This window comes from Malania oleifera, chromosome 3 (assembly GCF_029873635.1).
Source record: "Malania oleifera isolate guangnan ecotype guangnan chromosome 3, ASM2987363v1, whole genome shotgun sequence".
Taxonomy (NCBI): Eukaryota; Viridiplantae; Streptophyta; class Magnoliopsida; order Santalales; family Ximeniaceae; genus Malania; species Malania oleifera.
In genome coordinates this window covers 99,711,943-99,739,223 of record NC_080419.1, presented here as the reverse complement: position 1 = coordinate 99,739,223, position 27,281 = coordinate 99,711,943, and the positions used below count along the sequence as shown (strand labels likewise).

Sequence of the window (27,281 nt, the reverse complement as noted above, 5' to 3'; positions counted from 1 at the left end):
TTAATTGGTTGTAGAATTCTTCAAGCAACTTAATCAAGCACCTTTCTAAGGTGGTTATTATTATGATTTTTCATATCTTTGGACTTAGTCAAACCCTGCGCCCTTCATCCTTTCTAGGTTAGTTGCCTTTAAATGTTCCACGCATTAAGGCTTAATCAAGCCCCATGCTCGTCATCCTTTCTAGGCTCGATGCCTTTAAAATTTTTCACACCTTTAGGCTTAATCAAATCATATACTTCTCATCCTTTCCAAGCTAGTTTCCTATAAGAAATCACGTGTATACACAACTAGGCTCTGTGCCCCTTCATCCTTCAAGATTAGTTACCTTTAATATTCTTCAAACCTTTAGACTTGAATAATTTTGTACTCTTTATCTAGTGAGCTTCCAGTAATTCTCTAGCTTCTTTATCGATCTCCCACAAGGATACAAATTTTTTTTAGCGGTTGTTGGTAAAACTAACTATAAAAATTGCCCCTGATGGTTGGGCACAGTAGTGAAGGCACACACCTCAAAATGCAAGATCATCGGGTAATGTGGAGGTCCTAGGTTTGAATCATGCTGCCTTCTGCCCTATACACTTACCAAATGCATGTATTAGGGTGGACCATTGCTTCACGGTTTGCTGCCACCAGGAGAGTCATTAAGGTCCATCCAGGATCTAGGTTCTAGGTTACCAACAAAAATTGCCTTGAACTATGAACAATTTATGCAATCACCGATGAAGAGAGCATAAACTAAAAGTACTGGCAATACAAGCATAGGTTCTCATGTATCTTCTAGGTGCAAAATAAGGTCTCACTCTCACTCTCACTCTTGAAAGTGGAAAGTCCCTAGTTAAACTTCTCTGGTTTGGTAACTTTCCAAATCAATTTTTGGCTAGTAATGCCTGACTAAGCCCTCAGACCGAAAAGAGCTTTTCCATTTTGTGGTTTTAAAAACGAGTATGTTGTTGGTGTAGGGAAATTTGGCCAATCACATGCATGCGTATGCACGAGAGGCAAGGAGAGAGAGAGAGAGAGAGAGAAAGAGAGATGGTATTTATTTTACAATTAAGAGGTGAAAACATGTTAATGAGTCAAAAGTTACATGTATTTTAAAAAATAAAAGTTCAACACAAATTAGGATTAAGGTTTCAACATCATTATACCAATCTATTATGCATAATATCAATCTTTTATCTAAAAAAGACAAATACACTTTCTATATTACTTTGAATAAGAAAGTATGCAAAATAATATATGATTTTTTGCATTTTATAATTTTAATAAACTTATGAGTGAAATCTTAAATTAATCCTTATATTATTTAAAGAAAACTATTTCAGCCCCTATATTTTTTAGTTGGTGTCATTGAGAACCAGTATTCACTAATTTTACTTTATTACATATGTCGCATCAATGAAGCTTGTTGAAGTATACATACCATGTTCCTGCCAATAATTTGTTTGGTGTACAAACATAAAAGATGAAATGAAGTAATCTTCATATTTTTTTCATGATCATCATATAATGTTTCACTCTATTCCAGTCCCACTTCCCGCTAATCATAGAAGCAATCGCCCTAACTGCATAAATTTAACAAGTCCTTAGTTATACTAAATGGAAATATAATGGCATTTTCAATTTTTGCTTCTTTTAGTTTTAGGTTTCAACAGATCCCCATCCAATTTCGCTTCAATCCAACTGGACAAATATACAATTAGCAAGTCCGCATCACATTCCATCTCATAATAAAACTTAAATAAATCTTGCCACAAAATATAATGTTGTATAACCCTAACGCATTAAGCCGTAGTGCAGTTTTAAAAGCTGATTCCATGATTAGACAAGCCTGACCCACTTTACAACTTCTGTTAAGGATCAGAGCGACTAACAGAAAATAAATACTTCATATACAAAACTGATAGCTTTTCTCTTCCTTTTCTTTCGACGACAGCTTTCGCCAGTACAGATATAGGAAAATGACTCAAATTCCAGCGAGGGCAAATCCATCCCGAGGGGTGTGTTGTATTATTTGGGCCAATTGCTTCTTTAATGTTGAACACTTAAAAAACTGAGGTTTAGTAAATAGGAACAGAGAAGGGAAAAAAATTCTGTACAAGAAGTGGCAACCAAAACCCTACACCCCTCGCAGGAGGGGTACAACGGTCACATTGAACTGAGAAAACCTGCTTGCTCTGAGGACCCCCAAAAAAAAAACCAAGGAAATGAGAAGAAAACTAGTGGGTAAAGAACAGAGAAGTCGCACCAAAACTGGCTTGACGATGATAGGCGAAGTGTTGGAAAATCAGAAGATCATTTCAGATGGGCGGAAGCAGCTGCAGTCTCTGCTATTCTGTGTCTGCTAACAGCCATCAGGTTAGAAGTTTCACTTGTCCTCTGCACACGATACCAGATGGCGGCCACCATTGACCCAAAAAAACGCTGTAAATCTGTAAGATAAAGTAAGGCTGCAGAACTGCCAGCGGAAGGGGCTCACTGAATTAAATCTCTAGAGCCGGCATAAATTATCAGACCACTTTACCCATCACCATTTGAGTTCGACGACGAAGAAGATTTGATTGCCTCAGCAGTCATAAGAGCAACAACAGCTTTGTGGATTGCTAGATCTGCTCTATAAAGCAATCTCTGAGCTTTTTCCCTCTTGAGCTTGGCCATGTTACGTGCATGCTGAGCAGCACCAGATGCATCCCGCAACCTAAACTCATCAAGATCTGAACCATCTAGCTGTTCAACCATGCGCCTCTGAGTCCCTTCAGGAGGGTAATGCTTCTGGCTTGGCCAATCAGGTAAGCCCATATTCAGTCGATGCATTCCATTGCTCTTGCCTGTAATCCTCTGGATGTATGGAGGCACCACCGGCAAATCATGGGAGGATAGAAATGTCCCGATCTTCTTAGACTTGTTTCTATGAAGTTTGGGATAGCGGTTTCTTTCAGAAGCATCGCTACTGCTCATTGAAAAATATCCAGTGCAGCCAGCATCACGTGGCGAAAATACTCTAGCTGATGTCTGAGCCAGTGGAGAAGCATCAGAAAATTCGTGATTATGGCCTGGAAATATAATCTTCTCATCTCCAAAAGCAAACCCATTTAATCTTCTTCCTGTACAGATTTAATCAGATTAGTAATAAAAGTGACAAAAGCTAATAGAGCGATGTGAAGAGAAGGAAAATAGTTACCAAAGGCATCCTGATCTCCTGAAATAGCATTGCTGTGCCCAGCAACAGGAAGTTTCTTCTGTGACCTTTGTTTGGAACCTTTATTGGGCACTTCCAGGCCTCGTGGTTTCAAACAGAAGGCAAACATGGGTGGCTTCTCAGGGGGAACAGCCTTCCCCTGGCATCCATCAGAGAGGGAGATATTGGCCTTGGTCATCGCCCGCTCCCAATCTTTCACTTGCTGCTGATACCTCTCCCATTGTGGAGGCTGAATATACACACGAAATTTCGAGGAATTGAACAAGGAAACATAAAATTTATGTAGAAAATAAAGAAGCAAGAAAAACAAAATAACTGTTTTTTTTTCAAAAATTGAAGCATTGCAACCGAGACGAATAAAGCAGAACTTTCACAACAGCTACCAAAATTTTAGTCCAAGATAAAATGGGGCTCACTAATTAATAGCACTTTTTCCCCCAAGGAAACATTCACTCACATTGGAACAATGTAAGTCAGAATATTGCAATTTCAATATGAAACATTAAACTGAAACAATAAACCAGAACTTAATCAGATATTTAAACTCCATAAACCATATATGAAGCACTGAAGTGAATGATATAATTACTAACAGGAATACCCTTTACTTGCTATGTGTGGAATCAGATTACACACATCTAAGGCAAAAGAAGATATAATCTAGCAATAATCTTGTGACCTCATCGGAGAAAATCTTAGACCTCGTTCACTTGTGGAAAACATTTTTATTTTTCATTTCAGCTTTTCAAATAATTACAAAAATGTCATCTTGTTTTCCAGTCTTTAAATTTGTATACAAAAGCTGGAAAACATCTTTTTATTGTCTTCCATAATTCCTACATAAATCTTGGAAAACCAGAAATAAATAAATAAATAAATAAATAAAAGTGGCAATTTTGTAATTAGTGAAAATTTTGAAAATGAAAAAAGGAAATTGTTCTCCAAAACAGACCCTTTAGGCAGGGTAACTTTCCCTGGGAAGCAATTTGGAAGGTTTATGCACCAAAATAGACTTTTTTTTACTCGTCAAGCAACATGGAATGGACACTGACTTTGGACAGTCCAGAAAAGTGGACAACAAATCCTAGTAAAAAGATGTCCTATTCCTAAAAGTATTTTCTTACATTGATCTTGGACTGGGATTTTGTGGTAGTTGGGCCAGTTGTCTTTACCTATTGTTGTCTTCTCATGTGCAACAGCTCAGTCAATTGGAAATGAACTTTGGGCCCAGAGAGATATAAATACCACTACAGAGGGAAAAAACCCAAGTCTCAACCCCACACCCCATTTTTTGGTATATGCAACGGAAGACAAAAAAAGGAGTTTTTGAGGGATTTGAAACACTTCTCTAAATAATCAAAAGATGGTTTAAGACATCGTCTGCTTGGTTTAGTGAACAATACTTATTGGACAAACACACTGTTCTTAAATTATTGAATATATTTTCTAATTCAAGATGTTCCAATCTTTGCACTTGGGCTGACACCACCTCGATGCCCTTTAATGAATTTTTTCTTATCAGAGAGGGAGAGAGATTGTGATGTTGACAAAGACTGAGGAAAAAGGAAGAGGAGGTTTCAGGGGTTAAACGGTTAACTCAAGAATAACCAAATTGTTGGAGCAGTTCAACACTTTAATTTACAGGAAAGACCAAAAAAGAAAGTTACAAATCTGTAACCCCCACACCCCAAACAAACATACCTAACTAAAGAACAAACCCCAACAAAAGCATAAGCCAAACTAATTAACCAAGGGGCCATTTGGTATCACAGTCAAAAATTAGGGAAACAAAAACAGACACAAAAACCAAAATTAAATATAAAATAAAAACTAGAAACCAGCAACTTGTTTGGTTAACATTTATAAAACTAACACAAATTAAAAACTTAATTGAAAAAATGCTCATTTTCATCTTTAAATCAAAATATTTTTAAAATATGATTAAAATAATAAAGTACTATAATAAAAATAAAATTTATTATAATTATTTTACTTAATTGTTCTACTTTCAAATTTTACTTTACGATAAAAAGACATGACAATTGAAAAATAGTAAAAGTATTATGTAATTGGATTTAAAATTATTTTTTGAAATTTATGTATATTTTTATTTTAATTATATTTAAATATATATGATCATTTAATTTTGATTTTAATTTAAAACTGTATAAAATGAATAATTTAATCCAAAAAATTTATTTCTAGATATTAAAACTTCTAACAATAAGTTGCCAAAACATAAAATTTGGTTTTCAGTTTTTGGCAAACAGCTGAAAATCGGCAACAGAAACAGAAAATTGATAATAGAAATAAACGTGTTTTTATAATCTATTTTTTCACAATAGAGAAGCAGGAATAGAAAACAGCAATAATACCAAACAGGCCCCAAATCTATCACATTTTGGTTCGAACCCAAGAGGCCCTTGACCCTATTCTTTGGATCCAGCCTACAAAGGGTATCAAATCAATCAATCCAATGATTGGATTCCCACCCTAAATCAATTAAATACGTTAACAGAGCATCTTTCCATCCAAGTGTTGTTGTCACTTTTCAATGCTACCATCCTACATTCTCCCTATAAGATTCTACATCACCACAAATTCTTCTAGTTTTCACCAAGCAAATTATTTTTTCCCCTTTCATTATAGCACTACCATAAAAAATTAACCCACCCCGTTCTTACCTCCTTGCATTTTTATTTACTTCATTTTATTCTAATCGTCCACAACATCCTACCCGACTTTCCATCACTTGTACACAGATTAAAGAAATGCATGGTATCACGGTCCCACATCGGATACGTACTAGGGAGATATTGAGCTTACAATGATGGTTTGGAGTCCAACTATGCGAGACACCTTTTATAGGACAAATCTGTGAGCCCAGTGAGCCAAAGCGGACAATACCTCACCGAAATTGGGTCCAAGACTGTTACATTTGGTATCAGAGTTACCATGGGGGTACTATCAATTGGTGGATCTTACATAGAGGTGTAAGCCACTTTGACGAGGGTGTCAGAAATCGGATGGGAGAGCCTATCATGGTCCCACATCAGATGTGTACTAGGGAGATCTTGGGCTTATAAGGATGGTTTGGACTCCAACTATGTGAGGCGCCTTTTATAGGACAAATCTATGAGGCCAGTGAGCCAAAGCGGACAATACCTCACCAAAATTGGGTCCAAGACCATACATTTGGTATCAGAGTTACCCTGGGGGTACTATCATGTGGGTGGATCTTACATAGAGGTGTAAGCCACTTTGACGAAGGTGTCAAAAATCATATGGGAGAGCCTATCATGGTCCCACATCAGATGTGTACTAGGGAGATCTTAGGCTTATAAGGATGGTTTGGACTCCAATTATGTGAGGCGCCTTTTATAGGACAAATCTGTGAAGCCAATGGACCAAAGCGGACAATACCTCACCGAAATTGGGTTCAGGATCGTTACACATAGCATCACCATCCTCCATATTGTAGCCACCATCCCTACTGTCTCATCTCCTGACATATCTATTGGACTCCCCTTCATCTCTTCTTCTCTAACACAAAATATTGTTACCAGACGTCCCCAAAAAACAATAGAAAAACAGCATCACACTAGCTGCTAGCCTGCTATGGGTGCATACAAACCAGACCTCTGCTGCTGTTTTCCTTTTTGCGGGGTGGGGATTGGAGCAGCAGCAAAAAATTATATATTTAAAAAAAGGCAATCAAAAGAAAAATCAAACAGTCACTACTACTGAGTTGTCAGCATATCCTGAATTGTTAGATGTAGCAGGATTTAGGTACATGAATACGGCATTCTTAAAAACATGGGGTACAGCATAACAGGGATACATTTAATTAAATTATTAATGCACAAAAATTATTAGTATAAGCTCCAATAATTTTAAAATAAATAAATAAATTTCTCACACACAAAAAAAAATGGTCATACCACACATTAACAAATTTTTCATTAAAAATAGGCAAAATTAGGGCCTCTTATTTTACTCTCCCAAATATAAAACCCAAATACATGGAAATAATGCCTTTAGATTTCACGTTTGGCTTTGGAGATGGCAGCTTACTGCAATATTTTCTAGCAAGTAGAAATAAGACAGAATATATGAAATGTAATTTTAACCATGGTAGGAGAAATATTGGAGAAAAGATTGAACTTGATGGTCAAGAATTTAATAGCACCAGTAGATTTCGATACCTTGGATCTATTATACAAGCAGAAGACGAAATTCAAGAGGATGTAATAAATAGAGTTGAAATTGGTAGGATAAAATGGAGTGCTTCGGGTGTGCTGTGATTGTGGAATACCTTTAAAAGTAAAAAGAAAATTCTATAGGACAGCTAACTCCGCTTGTGATGCACTCAATGCCCTAATTTTTTCACACACAGCAGGTGTTAAGTTTGGGTAAAGGAGTAGGGTTGCGTTAGGTGGGTGACAGCCAGCATAAAATTTATCTAATTACTATGATATGAATCCTTACCAATTATCGTGTAAATTGACAGAAAAGCATTCACATAGCTGACCGCATCTAATGAGACTTGAGGTTTGGTTTTTTGTTGACCAGCCATGTTATATGGATCAGAACGTAGGGCAACTAAGAAACATATCCAAAAGGTAAAAAATTGTCAAAATGTGAATGCTAAGGTAGATGAGTGGTTACATTAAAGGATATAATTAAGGAACAAAGTCAACAAACATGTTTGCAATAACTTAGGCATAGCACCAATAGAATATAAGGGGGGGCTGGCATAGATGGTTTAGGCATCTAAAACTCAGACCAAATAGTGCACTAGTGCGGAGTGAGCTAGTACTGTAACTGGTAGTACGAGGGGTAGACCTAAAATAACAAGAGTTGAGATATGAGGAAGGATTTAATAACTCTAAAGTTGTTCAAAGAATATGCCCTCAATTGAGTGAATTGGCGGAAAAGGATTCATGTAGCCAACCCAACTAATGGACTTTAAGGCTTGGTTTATTTTTGTTGTTGCAATATTTTCTAATAAATTCATAAGAACTTAAAATAATACATAATACCCATTGTTATTCTTTATACAGTCACAAACAGGCCCAACATGTGCTGTGTGTACCCCACACTGTACTCAAGGCATACCCATAAAGAAAAATAAATTAAATTAAATTAATAAATGCATACCTAGAAAAGAGACGTACCCAGGCCAATCCCACATCAAGCACATACACAATAAACACGCTACTGGTTATTTGGAATTCTCATGCTTCATAAGGTGCAAGACTTTCAGAATGCAACCCATTCACTAAGATAAATAAGAGAATAGCTCAAGCTTAGATTTGAAGCTCACTAACAAAATAGCCCAAGCTCAAGCTAGATGAAACTTGAATCCGTAAGCACACAAGCCACCTTGTTTAACAAGATCACATTGTTCATAAGCCTAATAAGTACTAATAGGATGGTTTAAAAGACTCAAGATAACTCGTTAAGTAAGTATGGGAGCTAGTTCGCATATAGGCTCATTATTTGACTTGTTTGCGGGCTTTCTTAAGACGCACCTCTATAAGGTCACCTAGAATTCATTTAAACTAATGTCATTTTAAATAGTTATTTTTTAAACTATTTTCTTTCAAGTACTCACTATTCACTTTTTTTCTTCAAGATTAAAAAAAAAAAAAATTATAGTAATAGAACACGCTGGGTACATTCATGTGTTTTTATTCATATTTTATTTTTTCCACAACACACTGCAGTGAGTTGCAAATGTACCATGTTGTTCATTAATTTATCTTAACATGTGATTCCAAGTTTAATTATAAAGCTCGTTAATAAATTATGTAACTTTTAAAAAAGAAAAAAAAAAAAAAAAAAGAAGATTAGATTTGACTCATTTAGGCTCATTTTTAAGCTTGTCCAACAAACAACCTAAACACAACTAAGACTAAGCTTGGCTCATTTAATAAATGAACCAAGCTCAAGCTTAAGATCAATTTTAAGCTTGTTTGTTAAACTATACAAACCTAAATATGTTAAAGCTCAGCCTGTTGCAGCCCAAATCTGGAGTAAGAGAGCAGTTTAATATTAAACCAAATAGGAAAGCGGTCCACCAATATACCACCCCACACTTTTGTGCAGCATGCCAGCATGAAGATCGTAATTAACATTTAAATAGGAGAATTCAATTGGAAATTTCAAATTTTAAAGGATGGTCTACCAAATGAATTTGATGATTGGGTTTACTCTTTAAACAATTATTATCAAACATGTGATGTCAATGAAGGTTGTATTTGACCAAATCCAAATTAAAATCAACTCCCCAAACTTGATAGATTAAACTAAAGAAGATTTTTAGGAGAAGCAATCGGGAGATCAGGGCTTTGGACAAGATGAAGCAACAAAACATGACTGTAGTTGCTTGCACTACTAAATTCTGCCATTTAGCCACCTATGGAAATATGGAATGGACGAATTTTCAATTTCTATGTACTGGAAAAGTTTGAATTCAAGCTTCCTGCTTGTCATCTAAATCCAGTTGGTATGCTATTCAAGTTGATACACAGGATATGCAGCATAATTCACTTAGAGCTACATTGACATTTTCATTAGAGAAGACTACCAGTGAAGTTGTGTAAGAAAATTCAGTTGAATGTTAGGTAAAGGATGTGATTATCCCATCATATAATTACAATTGGGGATGGAGTTCAGGTTGCCACAAGTTGCCAGTCATAGAAGAAAATATGCAACATAATCCTCCCATAGCTACATTAACTGAAGAGTTTAAGAAAACCGTTAGTCGAGTTATACAAGAAGAGTCAGCTAAGACATTGGGTAAAGAAAACTTGCCTATGGAAGACTCAAGAGCCCTACAGGACTTCTAAGGTCATGCTCAACTGTTCCAAGTGCTAAAGGTTTTGGGAATCAAACAACACAATGTCTTAATCAAGTCACAGCAATAGCACAAAAAGAAGAAGATGAATGAATGTAAGTGTTTAATGTTGAGGCAAAAGTCCCAAGTGACTTGCATAAAGATGAAAATGTGAGAAAGATTTGTCTAGTGCATTGCCCTATGCACACTTCCCACAAGGTTAAAGGAGAACCAACATTTTTCAGACTTCTGCCAAAAAATTCCAAAAAAGCTGCAAAGAAGTCAAGTTTGAAGGTCAAGTAACACCCTGATCCATACAAGATCAGTTAGGTGAATAATACCAACTTAACGGTCCATAATTGTTGCTTACTAAACTTTAGGATCGGTTCCATTATACAATCGGCCACGTTCTTTTAGAGCATGCACATTTATTTGACAGGATATATGATAGAAGATGTTTGCTTTTTGAATCCGATCTCTGTTTTGACGTTGACAAACCACCAGTATCTTATGTGTGCATTTAGTGTGTGAATAGGTTATCATTTTAGCACGAACATAAGATACCGAAAAATGAAAGCCAGTAGGGACATAAAGCTCACACACCCCTGACAAATTTCATGGAAAATGAAGAGCAAAAGAAGAAGACATTTTGATTTTAATTTGTAATGCATTTAATTTTTTATTTGGTCTGTAATAATACAAGCATATGCATGATATGATTTGAATGCTCAGATGACCGTAGTTTGACCATAGGGAACCAAAGGCCATAGACAGACCTTAGGGCTAACTTCGATCGACCTAAGGTCGACCGACATTAGGTTTTCAGGCCTAATTGAGAGCCTCGGGCGACTAAACTATTTATGTGTTATAGCCCTCAGTCAACCGAACACTTTGTTGGCCAAAGAGTCAACAAGTTGACTGAGGCCCAGGCGACCAAACTTAAATTGAATTAACTGCCCCCGGTCAATCGAATACTTAAAAACTACTTTTCCACTGTCCTCGAGTGACCAAACTTTTAGTTCAAAATAGGCTCTGGCGACCAAATTATGAAGTTCGGCAGACCAAACCGTTCACCAGTCGACCGAACCTCGATTGTTTGGAAAATCACCTTGGCCCAGCCACCCGAACTTCAAAAAGTAACTTTTCTATCTATATCTGTACGGGCGACCAGCCCTAAGGACTGGGCAACCGAAACTCTCGATTTGCCAAAAATTAACTGTGGTAATTGAGGTTAAATTTTAATTAATTTTTTTCAAAATCCCCAATAGGTCCCCAACGGTCATATTTTGTTGAAAAACTATAAATCCCCTCATTTGCTTTGATTAGCAACTTTGATTAGCAAATATTTTCTCTCAAATATTTTTAACCTCTTATTAATCAAAGTTTCCCCAACTTATTTTTATTGCAAAAATTATTTCTTGGGGCAAATCTTTTACTCTCCAAAACTCTTTTTCATTTATTATTGTAAATCATTTTTACAAGAGAATATTTTATTTGGGCTTTTACTTGTTTTGATTTGCACAAAGATCTTCAAATGCATATATTTTGTTTTATGCAAAGTTTTTGAAACTATAACCCTAGGTTCTCCTAGGTCTTATTGAAAATATTTTTTGGAGAAATATTCACGGTTTCAATCTTTAAAGTCTTCATCATACATATTATGTTCAAAGATTGCAAAAATGTTTTAAGAAACACACCCTTACTCTACTGAGCACATTTCATATCATAAGAGAGTGTATGTTTTAGAGCTTTAACGTTGTACATCATTATTTGTATTCAAAAGCATATTTTTGTATGGAAAATACTTTTAATAGATCGTTTGGGTTCAGCCCGTAATTAAACTGGGAAGTCTCAGCCCCATAAGTGAGACCGGTTCGGTTCAACCCGAGAATTGAACTGGTGAATCTCAGCCCCGTAAGTGAGATAAGTTGGGCTCAGCCTTGAAATTGAGCTGGGGTTTACCTTACCCCGTAAGGAAAGGTTGTAATGGCTTCTGCTTCGCCCGTTTAAGTGAGCAGGGATAGTGTAATCCTTGGGGAGTATGTCTAAGGCGGGAACGTAGGCTGGTTTGGCCGAACCTCGATAACAAATATTGCGTCGCTCTCTCTTTATCTCATTTAATTACTGTACTTTAATTTCCGCACGTATATGCTTGTTTATTCATAGTTCTAATTATTTGCCTGCACACCTTTATTTAAATAAGATATGTTGCACGTGTATGTTCATACTTATAGCTTAATCACTTTACATACAGACCATAATTAAAATGGGATATGATATGTGGTGAATCGGCGAAATGGTTAAATTAGTCGAAAAGTTTTAAAACTCAATTCACCCCCCCCTCTTAGGATCACACCAATTCCAATAGAAGAATTATACATGATTCATATGAAAGTACTAGACCTGGCAAAGTGGATCGGGTCGAATAATCTGTGGCTGACTAGGTGGATTATCAAGTGCAAATATTACAATCCATATCCGACTCGTTTAAGTTGCGGATTTATGGCAGTTCAGATTGGATAATCCGTGGCAGATGGCAGATAATCCGTCATTTTCATCCCTAATATAACTTTTTTTACCATTCAATGAACAATTTATTTTATAACGCAATAGCTGAAGTTGTTTTTAAAATTATAATTTGGTAATATATTAAACATTTAATAACTAATCACAAAATTATAATTTTTTTAAAATTTTTCAAAGCATGAATTTAGAGACTTTTATTTTGATCACAAAAAAAACTGAGTATTTGGGCTTGAGTTTGAATGTAAGCATAGGGTACGCCTAGAGACGCATATAGTAATGCAAGAGTTGAGAGTGTGAGACTAGGTCTTGGCCAATAGAGCTTATGCTAATTGATTAGATGTCTAATAAGCATGAGCATATTGGATTATCAATGAAAATAAACATTAGTTGCTAGTAGATAGGCGGATATCCATTGGATAAATCCTAAATCCGCCAACCGACTCATTTAGAGGTGGATAAAAAAAGTTCAAAACATATTCGACTCATTTAATGTGCAAATCACTTATGAGTCAATTTAAGCAGGTCGGATTCGGTTCGGATTAACAGATTTTTATCCATTTTGCTAGGTCTAGAAAGTACCTATTTCCTTCTCCATTGAAAACTCAATGTACAACTTGGTGCAAGTTCGTGACATTTCAAGATCTTCCACTAACAAACCAAAAATGCACCATTGGCTCCTTTCTTATGAAGTGAGATAATTCCTCTCATGGTGATGGTCAGCTTGGTGCTTTCCCAACTCAACTCTCAATAAAGCTGAGTTCCTTTTGGCAGGAGGGAATTGACTTAAGGCAGGAAACCAGCCATTGGATGGATTGAATTGGCACCATTTGGAAGCCAAATTCCAAAGAATACAGTCAAGGGCTTCAAGAGCTTGTTGGGTCCTGAACCCAAATTCATTAAATTGAATTACCGACTGATTGCTTGTAAACAGGTGTCTCCTAGGAGTGCGTTTGTAATTTACTCTTTTTTAGTCTTTCATATAATTTAGAGTGTTCCGGAGCTAGACAAAAAAGTAGGTTATTTTAAAATAACTGCGCATGCACACACACTCCCATGGTTCATCTCCTCCTCCTACTTTCTTCCTCCCTCTATGCCATTTCTACATCACACAGTTCTTCAACAGCTTTCAATGGTAAATGATCAGACAAAAAACACAACCCCAATGATGATAAAGAACAACTAACTGGACATGAATGCAACATAAATAGACAAAAAAAATGAATTGAAAATGTTTTTTTAAGAATAGGAAATATGTGAACGTTGAAAATAGTTGCAAAACTAAAAGAGCAAATGAAAATGAATGACAATGACGAAATAATGTTAGATCATCTAACATACATAATGAAATGGATGAGGTTAAAAGTTCTACACCTCCCAAAACAAGATAGACAATAGCAACTTCAAGCCCTGACATGAACAATGGCATCCACCTCCCAAAAATAAATATTGAAAACCTAAATGGAAGATTTAAAAAAAAAAAATGAACAGAAAAGGAGTAATGGTTGAAATATGATTGAAAAACAAAAAGAAATGAAAATAAGTAATGGTGAAATTACATTAGATCCTGTTAACATATATAATTAAATGTGAGCTTGAAAATTTTCCACCTCCCAAAACAAAGGGAACAATGGCATCTCCAATCACAGAACTGGGCCACTGGCAGAGTAAGGACAGCTGGAACACTGAAATACACTGGAATTCATCACTAACACATGGCATGACAAAGTTAAACAAAACAAAGAAATAATATTTGAGGGAAAAGCCACAATAAAGGTTTCAAGTTTTAATATAGGAAAACAACTAACTAAGTAACATATATTAAAAAAAAAAAATGGGTACACTATGCTATTAGCAAAACAAAAACCCCATCTCACATCCCCATCAAGGGTTTGATCATTTCACTTGTCTATAAAGGAAGAGAGCAGCCCTAGATCTGCAGATGCCATAGCTGCCATTGCTGGCACTGGGGGCTTTGTGGCTGTTTTGGGCCCATTGAGCTTAGTGTGCAACAGAGGATACAGCAGTTGGGTCTAGTAGGTGTCACTGAATTGGAGAAGAGAGGTCAAAGCGATAGAGGCCATCTGGCATGTGGGTTTGGTGGCTGCAGATGAGAGTTGAGCTGATGGCAGGTTGTGACGAAGACCAGAAATGGCACAGGTGAATTTGCAGAGTGTTGGATGGTTCTGCAGATTGAAGCACTGAGAGGAGGAATCAATTATCACATGTGTGCAAAACCTGTAACTGATCAAAAAAGATGGAGAAGAAAGCAGTGACGATGCTGATGAAGAAGACAACAGCGACAGAAAGGTGGGCAAGAAAGTAATTTTGTGCCAAATCATTAGAAGAAGATGAAGATGAAGAACATGATGGAGTGTTTCCTGACATTGTCCCTTTTCTCTCTGTTCAATTAATTTGAATAAAACAAATATAAAACACAAAATAAAAGGAGAAAATACAAACATTTTGTCCAGTTAGAATGAACTGTTCGTTTGGCTTTGGCAGGACCACCGACAACAGAAGCAGTCATCCGCTTTACTCGGACCCCCCACCAATAAAATCCAACTATAAGGTTTGCATTGCAAACAATAAAATCATGGGGATGAAATTGACAAATGCTCAAAACTTTGGAGGGCAAAAATGCTATTTAGCAAAAAATAAAAATAAAAACACTCACACATTAGGCAAGCACACAGACAAGGGACACTTCTCACACAACATGGACATGTGGAAATGGAAATTGTTATTTTATATAAATATTAGAGCCTGACATGGTCAAACATTCAAAATATACACATGCTTCTCTCATTCCTCTTCCTCAATCCCTCCCGTAGTAAATCTTAAATCTAGTTTTATTTAAAAATTGTGAAGTTTATTTTTAAAATAGAAAACCCATCATTGTGCTTCCTTTTTTTCTTAAATTATATTCTCAGCACGTTTTTTTATAAAAATAAAAAAGAAGATATATTAAGTGAGAGAAAGGGATTAAAATCAATGGAGGACAAGAAATCCTCAAAATAAAAATAAATAAATAAATAAATAAGAGAACTTAAAATAAAAAACCAAAACAAATTAGAAAGAGACCTAACAAATGCTACCTAAAAAACCCATTTTTGTTCCCTTTCTATCATAGTTATTAGTTATAGAGCACCGTAAATTTTCCAATTCCTATTGCCCCATGTTAGCAATACTTATACCACCATCCAAACAGATATCTTTACCCACCAGGTCAAATAACCATGAACCCATTTCATTTCCAGAAAATGTTGAACCCATGACCCAAGGGTGGGCAAAATACCAGCCTCAGTCTGCTCAATCTTCTCTCCTTGACCCAATTTAGAGGCTTATGTCAAAGAATGGGGTCAATGGATTATTAGGTCCTAAACCAAATGTGCTTAGTTAATTAGTTGTTATTATGTTGGTTAGCTTGCATGCAGTAGGATTATGTGTTTTGGGGGCTTGTTTGTAATATTTATGTGTTTTAGGGGTGTGATATTTCATGTATCATTAGGGGCATATACGTAATTCTTGTATTATAGGTTTTCTTATAAATAGAGTATGAAAGCCATGTGGGAGGGCAGTTATTGTTGAATTTGCATTGAGAATTAACTTGTCCCTCCCACATATCTACTTCTTTCCCCTCTTCATCTTCCTCTTTCTTCCCCTTACCTTCTCTCCTCAATTCCTTTTAATTTCTCCCTTGGCAGCAGATCCTTCATGCTGTCCTGCACCATTTGGTTTCAGAGCCAAAAAAACCTAATCTATATCTTCCATTTCAGTTTCTCATTTCACCCTTATTGCTCTTCCTTCTTTAATATTCTCTCCCTTAATTCTCTCTCTCTCTCTCTCACTAATTCTCATTTCTGCAAATCTTCAAGAGAACTCCTCTTCTTCCTTTCCTCCTCGTCCTTATTCCCTTATTCCCTTTTGTTCTTTGGTTGTTAATCCTAGTAGTTGCACAAACATGGTCCCCAAAGAAGTTGCAAAGAAGTTAAATTTGGAAATCAAACCTCATCCTAATCCACACAAAATCGATTGGGCGAACAAGACCAACTTGAAGGTCCATGATCGTTGGTTGCTTACCTTCAAGATTGGTTCAATTGTGGAAACAATGCAGTATGATATCCTTCCTCTCAATATTTGTCATATCCTTTTGAGCCATCCATGGTTATTTGAAGGGTTAAGTAAGATGGGTATGAAAATTCTTACTCCCTCTCAATAGACAAAAGAAGTATTAGTTGATGACAACTTGAGCTCTTCTATTCACAAAATTGAAGTGGACCGCTGGTTCCTTTCTCATGAAGCGAGATAATTCTATTCATGGTGATGGACTCCTCAGTGCTTTCCCCAACTCGACAGAGTCAAGTTCTTTTTAAAAAGAGTGAATTGGTGTAGGATAAGAAATGGTTATTTGGATGGATCATTTTGACTCAATTTGGAGGCCTATACCAAAGAATAGGGTTAATGGAATTATTGGATCCTAAACCCAAATATGCTTAGTTGATTAGTTTTTAATTATGTGTATTTAGTTTGCTTCTAGCAGGATTATGTGTTTTGAGGGCTTGTTTGTAATATTTGTGCTTTAGGGGTGTTAGTAACTTCATGTACCTTTAAGGGTATATGAGTAATTTGGTGTATTATAGGCTTTCCTGTAAATAGCGCGAAAGCCATGTAGGAGCGCAGTTGTATTTGAATTCAAATTGAAAGTTAATGTGTGTTCTTCCCTCCCTCCCCTCCCCTCCTCCGGGCCAAGTGCATCTACTTCTTCCCCCTCTCTTCTTCCTCCTCCTCCTTGCCCTTCCCTTCTGTCCTCAATTCCTTCTAATTTCTCCCTTGGCAGCAAATCTTTGATGCTGTCCTGCATCACCTCCATCACAATCAGAATCATTATCGAGCACATACATCAACAGATGCATCATTCCGTTTCTTCTCCCTCATGGGATTCCTCCTTAACCTTCATTGAATCCATCTTTGATCCATTCAAATGCTTCTCAATATAAAAAACTGCCATCACACTTACCACACATCCCCATGTAACATGCCTCTCAACTGAACTTTGCTGAGCTTCCCTCAGCGAGAGGTTTCATTGCGCCACACCCAACCCCAACTTTGCTTTACTAGAACACACATCATCTCAATCAACAACCTGACCAGCAACAAAATTAACCTACATCTGCGCTTCCTGCTGCCATGAGACTGTTGCCTGACCTCCATTCTCCATAAAACACCACTGGAAATCTCATCAATATTTAAAACATTCTTTCCCCTCAACACTCGACCGCTATCTTCTTTCAATGTGGTAGGTATTATAAATTCAATTTATTAATATTTCTAATATATTTTTTTAATGACAATTCGGTGAATAAATCCTTTCTCTTCACCCTATTACAAATTTGATTTATTAGTACCAGTGTTTTAAAAGGCTCAATTGAGGCTAGCCTTGAGGCTCAATCAAAAATACCAAATTCTAAAAAGGCTAACGCATTACTTGCTAGGGCTTACACATTTTTACAAAAGGCATGCCTTTTGCGCCTTTTTAGTTGAGGCTTACGCATTTTGGGTGTGTTCTCAAGTTAGAATTGGTTAGAAAATTTTAACTACATGTTTATATAAAAGCAATATCATAATATGAGCTGATTTTTAAAATTCTTGAACCTCAAGCTTTCCAAAAATAACTAAAGACTTATATCTTAGATCATGAAAATAGTTTGAACTTTATAATAGTATAGCTATCTCATCATGATTTAAGTCATGTACTCAAGTCAGTAATTTTTGAATGGCCAACAAGTAGCTTGCAAAGTATATATAATTTTTTTTTTTTTACATTATATTTGTAGTTTTCTTAATTTTTCCTTCATTTTTACAATACAAATATTTATTTACATATTTTTATCTTGAAAACAAATTCTCAAAAGGCTTACGCCCCAATGCCTTGCCTCTTAAGGGTTAAAACGCCTCGCCTTATGCCTTGGCCTTTTAAAACATTGAGACAGATTTCCTCTTCAATGTGATTTTAACTTTAACCACATACAATTGAAAAGAAATATAATTTTTTTTATCAATATTTGATGTATTATATTCGCTTATATGACGCTTTAGTTTTGAGGAAAAAATACAAAACAAGCTGCACAGGAGGGAAACCAAAAAGAGGAGTGCATTGAGGTGGATAGGAACTATAATCTCAAAAGCTGAAGCGTAATGAGAAACATATGAGCCCTCATGAAGCAAGGCATCAGCCTCAATGGGTTAGGCTAAGCCTTTGGGGAACTTCAACTTTAGCATAAAATATATATAAATAAATCACAAATACATATATTGAAGAAACAAGGAGAAATTAAGAAAAGTAGAAATAAAATTTGAGAAAGAAAATGAAAATGTAATTTGTGGGATTTGGACTACTCATTGGCCATTCAAAATATATATGCTGCAGGATAATCATACACCGCAAAGTTCAAACTGTGTTCATGATCCAATATGCAACTCTCAATTCTTTTGGAAAGGTTCAAGAGTTTTAGAGATTCACTCATAGTAGAGCACTCCTTAGTCCTTACTGGTTGGTTTCATATATACATTCGGTTCATTTTGCAAACAAATCTAACTTAAATTTACAAACCCAAAATGTGAAGCCTTAATGTACTATTCTTTTGCCTTTCAAGAGTTTCATTTTTAAATTATGTGTCAATGCATTCTAGGATGCCTAATCAGAAGAAGAACCTCAATTGTGATTGTGCCTTTCTAAAACATGATGGACATACGTTGATGATCTAGAAAAGATAACTCCCCTATACAAACAACTTAATGGTTGAAGAGGTTTTGTGAAGCTAACTCCAAAAAGTATAAATTTGGGATGGAATTCAGGACTTTGTCAATATGATTGTCCAGATTTTAGAGAGGTTGATGCGTAATCTCCTTGGGTCGGGTTCGGGAGAGGATAAAAGAGAGCATCTAGTTAGCTGGGAGGTGGTTAGCAAACCTAAGTCTGAGGGGGCCGGAGCATAAGTAATCTAGTATCCAAAAACATCTCCTGGTATCCCCAAAAGAAGTGATACAGGGTCTCAAGTATTGGCAAACACCCGAAAATTTGTATTTAAAATGTTTTCACCACCAAAATTTGCAGCACCACCAATTGTTGACAGCATTTAGCCTTAAATATAACATACACACCATTTTATATAGGCAGATCAAAGATTTTACGTACAATTCATGGTTTTAAAAAACCTGGACATGAAACCAACCTGGTGAAGTCACCCTGTCGGTCAAACAAGTGGAGCAAGTGGGTTAAACTGTGGTTGAACCGATGTAAAATAATAACAACAACAACAAAAATGCTAGTGATGTTCTAGTTTTTCAGTATAATTGACTAACCAATGATTATGACTTATGAATAACATCTTTGTATTATGATTATAATCATCATCATTACTATTAATGACAACCAAAATTAAATTTGTTGTTAATGACAATGAAAATGAAATTTGTGTAACTTTTCTATTTTTTATTTCAGTTCTACATATATTTCTTGTTAGGTGTATATATGTACTATACGTTCCAAATTCCAAACTAAACAACTTTTGGTGTGGTGGCAAGATCACTCCACACAATATTGGAGGTGCAAGAATCAAATCCCATAACCTCCAGCAATGGAAAGTGATTTTTTTTAATCATAATTGTTTAAGGGCAACTGGGCTGACACGACTTAGAACAAACCAATTCAAGTCGGTTTTGCTCTGGGTTGACCAGTTCCCTACCGGTTCAAGACATTACTGGTTCTCAACTCTCCCTTAGAGAGGCCAGGCAACTCAGTTCAGGTCAAAACCGGACAAATCTCCAGGCAGGTCTGGGTTTAAAAACCATGCATCAGGTATCATTTTATTTCTTTTGTTCAGCCAGAGATAACAATGCTAACATTCATCATTTAGTAAAAGTTCTTGTGCATTTTTTGCTCCTCATCCTGGGTCTGATGTTGGAACGTGAGTCAGGCTAGCTTCAATTTTTTCTCTTATAAATCTTTTGAGGCACAAGTATTGAAAGATTCCCCTTCCACTTCATTTCATTGGGACAAAGTGATTTAGAAAGCAAATGTTGCCTCAAAAGTCAAGGCCTGCATAACAAAGCCAATACAAACAACTTATTGTTTTTGATGCTCTAATTCTTTCCATTTTTCTTCCTAAAATTTTTTTTTACTATCAAAAAGAAAAATAAATTTCTAATTACATGGAAAGGTTTGTATATGGCACTTAATCCAGATAGGTGTCCCATGTTTAAACCTACAAAAGAAACAAATGATCACCCCCGCAGTAACAGGGGCTAGGTTGCTGTAGAAAAAACTGATTAGTGCTTTTGCTATGTCATGGATTTATCCTGCTTCAATGAGTCTTTAAGGTGATAAGGTATCAGGCTTTTGTAAAAATGAGAAAGCTTTGTGGCAAGGTGCTGTGTGTGCTATTCGCTGGTGGTTGTGGGTTGAAAGGGATGAAGAGGACTTTCTGAGATTGGTTTACTAATGATTTTAGTTCAGGTTTTTTTTTTTTTTTTAATTTTTTCTTAAGTTTTTTGAGTATGTGCTTCTGCAAGTTCATCTTTGAGTGATACAGAGGGGGAATGGATGGCTACCTTCTGGTAATTTGGTTTTCTTGCTTTTGGAGGAGGCCTAGTCCTCCTTGTTCTTGTAGCTTTTCTTTCTCTAAAATGACTCTCCATTTTCAATCTTAAAATATATATATTTACAACATTCGTATTTCAATTCTAAAATAAAACTATCTAAGAAACAGAAAACTTTATAACTCGAAAAGTCAACATTCCCTTATCATCTCCATAGATCTAAAAGCCTGATTATTAAGCATTCCTTAAGGCTTCAGGTATTTTTTATCATTTTTTACCTATAGGCCTTCATTTTATTAATATATGAAACAAAATGCACAAATTCTTCAGCACAAACAAATATTTTATAAAAAACTTAATTGCACTTATTGCCAAAAAAAAAAAGAACTCAACTGCACTAAATATAAGTGTGTGTCATCTCCGTTAGCCTATACTAGCTGAAAAAACTTCATGAATCAAGGGACTAGAAAATGAAAAAAATATACAGGTTAGTAAGTTTACCTGGAGTTGTCGAACTAAAGGCATTCCCTTTTTTTCCCTCTTCTGCCGCCAATGGTCATGGATGCTTTTAACTACTTCTGCTGGACCAATTCCTGCCATGAACTCGCTAACTTCTTCAGATGTAAACTGATCACGCTGCTCGGTGTATGCAACTTTCTCAAGCATATCCATTGCCTTTTCAAATATCTGTTCAGAAACCCCACACAAACTACTCATGCTTTCATCCAAAGCAATATGATTTTGCACAATCCACTGCTCATCATCACTATCCATGTCATATAAAATGCGCAATGGATCCATCGCCATGTCAACATCAGTTTCAAGCTGCCGAAAGTACTTAGGAGAATTTTGAACAAATGGTACTTCGCTTCCATTGTCATCACTATCCTCTATGAGGCGTACTCCAGGAATAGGAATGTTTTTAACCAAAGCAGCACGAACATTCCGATTGTAGCACTCTTCATGCATCTCCTTAAAAAGCATCCACTGACTCCTGTCTGGAAACTCCAAAATCCAATCCTTTCCTCCTTTCCAAGTCATGTCATGTGTGTAACGATTTGTTGTCCCCGGTTGCATAAACTGATGCGCTTTGTATGAATACCTAGTAGCCCCTGATAATTTTACAGCAAGCCTCCATTCATTGTGATCAGCAAGCTCTAACACTACCCGAGCCCCATGCTCTCTCCAGCCTCTGTCCCCAACCGTGATCAGCACATTCACATCACAAGACAACTCAGTGTCACTCCGAGAACCCCTAGAACCATCGGATGTTCTTTTCTCGTTAGCTCTTCTAATTCTTTTGTGAGGAAGTGCTTTATGTTGAGGGCTTCTATGCCTTGAGCTGATATCATGACCTCCAAAAGGCAAAGAGTATGAAACTTGAGTTCTTGGCTTCTTAGGTCCATTACCAAAACCATTGCGAAAGAAGTCAGCTTTTGCATCTGGCCATGCATGAGAGAGGCATCCAAATGATGAACTCAAATTATTCCTATTTCGATGCCAAATGCTTCTGGGAGCAGTGGGGTTTGAGCTGCAGATGACACCATCGTTCATGTTACAAGACAAATCAGAAAACCGCTGAGCAGACTGTGTTCCCTGATCAAGAGGCTTTTCAACTTGATTAAATGGATTAATTTCAACGCTGATACCATTCAAACAAGAATAATCCACAGAACCAGGCATGCCTTGAGAAGAATGATCCATTGGAATCAAAGAACATGATGACAACTCACATTGCTCTGAAGCTGAATGGCTGCATTGCCACTTAGTCAATTGGACAGATGTATCAATTCCATTTTTTGCAGGGTGAGGCGAACTAGTAGAAGTTGAAGCAATGCTTATGTCACTATCTTGGTAGGACATCTTCCAATCACCATCAGCACGCACAGAGAGAACATCAGTTCTTACATCTGGCTTAGTGCAAGACAACCATTCAGAACAAGCAGCATCATTTGACACAATCTTCATGTCAGTCTTCTTAGATGTTTCTGAACCTTCATTAGAGCAAACTTCAGCTAGAGAGCTGTCACCCACCATCAAACAACGAGAGCTTTCCTCATGCTCCTGTAAAATCATTGTATCATGGTTCTGAAAGCTGATACAAGCAACACTATGCTCCAAAAGCAGCTTGAGATGCAAACTAAGAAAGAAAGTAGGCGCAGCAGTAAAAGAAAGAGCAATCGGAGGAAGTCTTCCATGTTTCTCATCAACAAATACATGGCTCATATTCACATAAGAGGATTCCTTGGAGACACCCATGTGAAAAACACCCTGCCTAGATCTCTTCCGTAAACCCTGGATGAGGGCATAACTTATAGCAATGAATACAATATACATCAATTGACAAGGAAGTGCAATGTCAAGATTTTAAGCCTAATCAAACTGCATCAGGAATACGGTTGACAACAAAACAAATTGAATTAAGAATATGGATGCAATTTTTTTTTTTTATAATAGAAGAATATGAATGCATAAATAAAAACTCAGAACAGCACTAGACTCAGAATAAAGAAAATAAATTAACATTCTCGTAATAGAATAAGAAGAATCATAAACCATCGATCACCTTCAGAACTAAACTGTGTAATCAGAAATAAAAACAAAGATAAAGGAATACCTCAACTATGGAGGGTTCACCAGAAACAGGAGTTATGGCCAAGTGATCTGATCCACTTTGAAGTGCCTTGATATTATCATACGTGCATTCAGACAGTGGAAGTTGCTTTGCGAGCATGCAGTTTCTCTTAAGATAACAATCTAGGTACAACCACTTTGACGATTTCAATTTAGAAAAGTTATAGAATGCAAACACTAGCTGCTTTTTAAGATCCTGAATGCAATAAAGTTTGAATCTGATTGAAGTTACTGGCAATTCCATGTCAACTTGGTTCCCCTGGTCATTAGGCTGATGAAATACTGTCAAGACCAGGAATATAAAGGCTACGGCCTGCTTCAGGCAACCTTCAAACAAGAGAAACCTCAATCCAACAATATTATCAACAAAAAGCATCTCCAAATGAACCATTGGCCACATTACCATCACTGTACCATAGTGAAACAGCAATAAAGTTCGGAAGAGCCATAAGTCCTGCAGTCCCAATGTGTAATTCAAAACTGCAAGCACCGGGAAGCTTATCTCAAACTTGCACTGCCCAAATTTCATCAATGGAAGGCTTAACTTCAACAACCCTGCGCCATCAGTGGTCCAGCAAAAAGGCATTTCAGGACTCACACGCCTAGTAGAAACACATGTATCTTTGATATCCAGAAACTTATCAGCTCCAGGGGCATGAGTAACAGATTTAGGTGCGCTTCTGCAGATAGAATTGCCCTCAAGTCTATGACACAGTTGCTGTTCTTTTTTGTGAAACCGCCTCCTATAATAAACAAGGGGCAATTTTTCATCTTTATCTTTAGAGTAAAGATTGCTTCGGCTGCTTTCCAGTTCAGACTTTTCACTCCCTCGTGCATCAGTCAACCTCTCTGCCAACCTGAGATTACTACATAGTTTATTTACATCCTTTTCTGATGAACCTGTATCCAAGCGTTCATGTGCATCGACTGTTTTCCTAGACAACAATTGTGTCACAAATTTTGGAGATAGGCTAGAAGTTTTCTGTTTCTTCAAAACACCAAACGGAGCAGATTTAACCCGACGAGAAGATCGAGCCAACCATGAAATGATAGGCTCAGAGTCCATATAGCTGCCTATATAGCTATCATCTTCTATATTCAAGCTTGCCTTTCCCTTATCTGCATGTTTATTTCCCCTAGCCAATTTTTTCCTGCTACCCTTACCAGGAACTTCACCGGGGAACAATAAGAGTTTGAATCTCTCATTTTGGAGGTTTATCCATTCCTCATCACGGTCATCGTATTTGACATGATGAAGCTTTCGTTCTGGGTCATAATCGTTGACGAGGCCAAAATACCAACTCTGGTCCAAAGGCCAGAAGACCTTGATCCTCCGATGCAATACCCAGTCCGCATCCAAGTCCCTGTATAATATTTCATAGAAATGGCGCCTTTTCCTCGAGAGGCCTTTCTGTTTGTGCTGTTTCCTTGGTCGCAATACCCTGCCAGCAGCATCAAGTGATGCAGACTCTGAGCCTCCTGCAGAATTCACCCCACAACCAACAAAATCCCGACCAGAGGAAATCAGGAAAGACAATCCATTGTCTGATGGCGACACAAGTGTTTTTCTATTTGAAGAAAACCCAGTGCAATTTGGATCAAACCGAGAAGAGAGCATCCTTGCAGCATTCTGTTCAAGGTTCTCCTCATCATCTTCTAGCATATCTTCACAAAACTTAATATGATTATTAACTGAAGGTTGAGCCTCCTTTGCACTGCTAGGGCCTCCCAATCCCAAATCTTTCTTCTTTTTTCGATCCCTGCGGCGTTTACTTGAAGATGAATCACCATTGTTTATGACTGAAACATTATCTTCCTTTCTAAAATGCCGGCCTGAATTACACCCACTGGACCTATTCTCCTTAAACTCGTCAAAACCCTTTTTCCATTTAATTTTTGAAGAAGCAACACCCAATGATTTACCTATCACATTGGTGTTACCAATTTTACCACTAGATGGCAGTGTTGACCCTGCTGGCTTTGACACTTGACTACCCTCAATTTTTTTCCTCCCAACAAGACCTCTGCGACGTTTTGGAATTTTAACAATGCTATCATCCAAACTAAGTGAAATGCTATTAATTAACCGTGGCGACTTGCCTGGATCATTTGAACCTGAACTAACTCCACCACCACTATACACTTCATCCAAACTCCTCCTACTCCTCTCCTCAAAACTACTCAGAGAAACCTCTTTTCTACTCTTCTTCTTCTTTTTCTTCAGAGCATCACCATCATCATCAGCACCATCTAAATGACGCTTTTGTTTCAAGATCTTGCTCAGAGCCTCCTTTGACACCTTAGATTTATATATGCTTTGAAGATCCAGAGATCTCGATTTCTTGGGGATTTCAGTACCATCTGAGTTTTCTACACTATGTTCCATCAACTTTTTTTGAATCCAAACAGCAGAGCACAAAATCCCCTACTTTCATATTCCATCATACATGTCACTACACATTTTCAGATCTGAAATCACCAAAATTTCGCATCGAAATTCAAACAAAACACTCTGAAAAAACACACCAATAATCAACCCAAAACAAAACAAATTCTCACACGAATCTGAATCATTTCAAGTCCAAAAAAATGGAGAAAAAATTTAGTAAAGGATAAAACAACGAAGACATGCGTACCTCGATCGAAGTAACACCAACAAACGGAGTCTCGGCCAAATCGCCACGATCACGAGCAGGAATCATCGAATTAGGGTTCAAATCTGAGGTTCGTCAGTTCCAGCCCTATTGATTCGCCTATTTTTTATATTTCTTTTTTTATTTCTTTTTTTTTACCGTGTGGCAAGGAGAGAGAGAGAGAGAGAGAGAGAGAGTTAGGGTTCCTTGGGTCACGAGATCGCAAGGATTTGGATTGAAATTCAAATAATAACCAAAAATAAAAATCGAAAAATTAGAAATGGGCGGTTGCGATCGATTTACTTAGAGGAATCTAGGCCGTTGGATTGGGATGTACGGCAAAGATTCACTCTCATGGCATGGAGCCCATGACAATTAAATTGGCATAGAGATTTTTAAGGCAAATGAGAAAGAAATGAGCGGTGCAGATGAAATGAATCACGACGTGGACAGTTGAGATTCCATTGAGGCCCGTGAGATGCAGGGAAGTTAAGCACGAAATTGTCCATTTTTATTTTTACTTTTTCCTTTATAGTTGAGACTTGACCTCCTTTTTTTTCCCGAAAAATATCAAAAGCGCTATTACCCTCTTTAAAAAGAGCAAACAACGAAGCCTGCACCACTTACGAGTTCGGTAAAATTTTTAATACTCTCTTTTCTTTTTTTTTTTAGATTACGCACCGGGTATCCACGTGTTCGTTTTACGGTCCACGATTTTTAATACTCTCTTTGATATGGGGAATGTGACTTGTTTCCATGATCTTAAGAAAATGATACTGTAAACACATCTGATTAACTCGGTCGATGAATCAAGGAGAAAGACCGTCAACCCGTGAGTCTGGTGTCGCAT

General features: G+C 36.9%; 1 protein-coding gene across 5 annotated transcripts; it reads right to left on the bottom strand.

Annotated features, from left to right (window-relative positions):
* Nucleotides 1–1,696: 1,696 nt before the first annotated feature.
* Nucleotides 1,697–26,833, bottom strand: LOC131151842 (uncharacterized). Of its 5 annotated transcripts, none has more exons than XM_058103289.1 (5): nt 26,435–26,833; nt 23,782–26,267; nt 21,666–23,459; nt 3,182–3,428; nt 1,697–3,104 (listed from the first exon to the last, which is right to left on the bottom strand). In XM_058103289.1, exons 2-5 carry the CDS (start codon nt 26,182–26,184, stop codon nt 2,521–2,523), a joined length of 5,028 nt encoding a protein of 1,675 aa, XP_057959272.1. In that variant the 5' UTR covers nt 26,185–26,267; nt 26,435–26,833; the 3' UTR covers nt 1,697–2,520. The 5 variants fall into 5 exon arrangements, with proteins under 5 accessions (XP_057959272.1, XP_057959273.1, XP_057959275.1 ...); XM_058103290.1 differs by having other exon boundaries at nt 23,782–26,310; nt 26,435–26,827; XM_058103292.1 differs by having other exon boundaries at nt 21,666–23,228; nt 23,782–26,310; nt 26,435–26,827.
* Between the last annotated feature and the right edge of the window lie 448 nt (nt 26,834–27,281).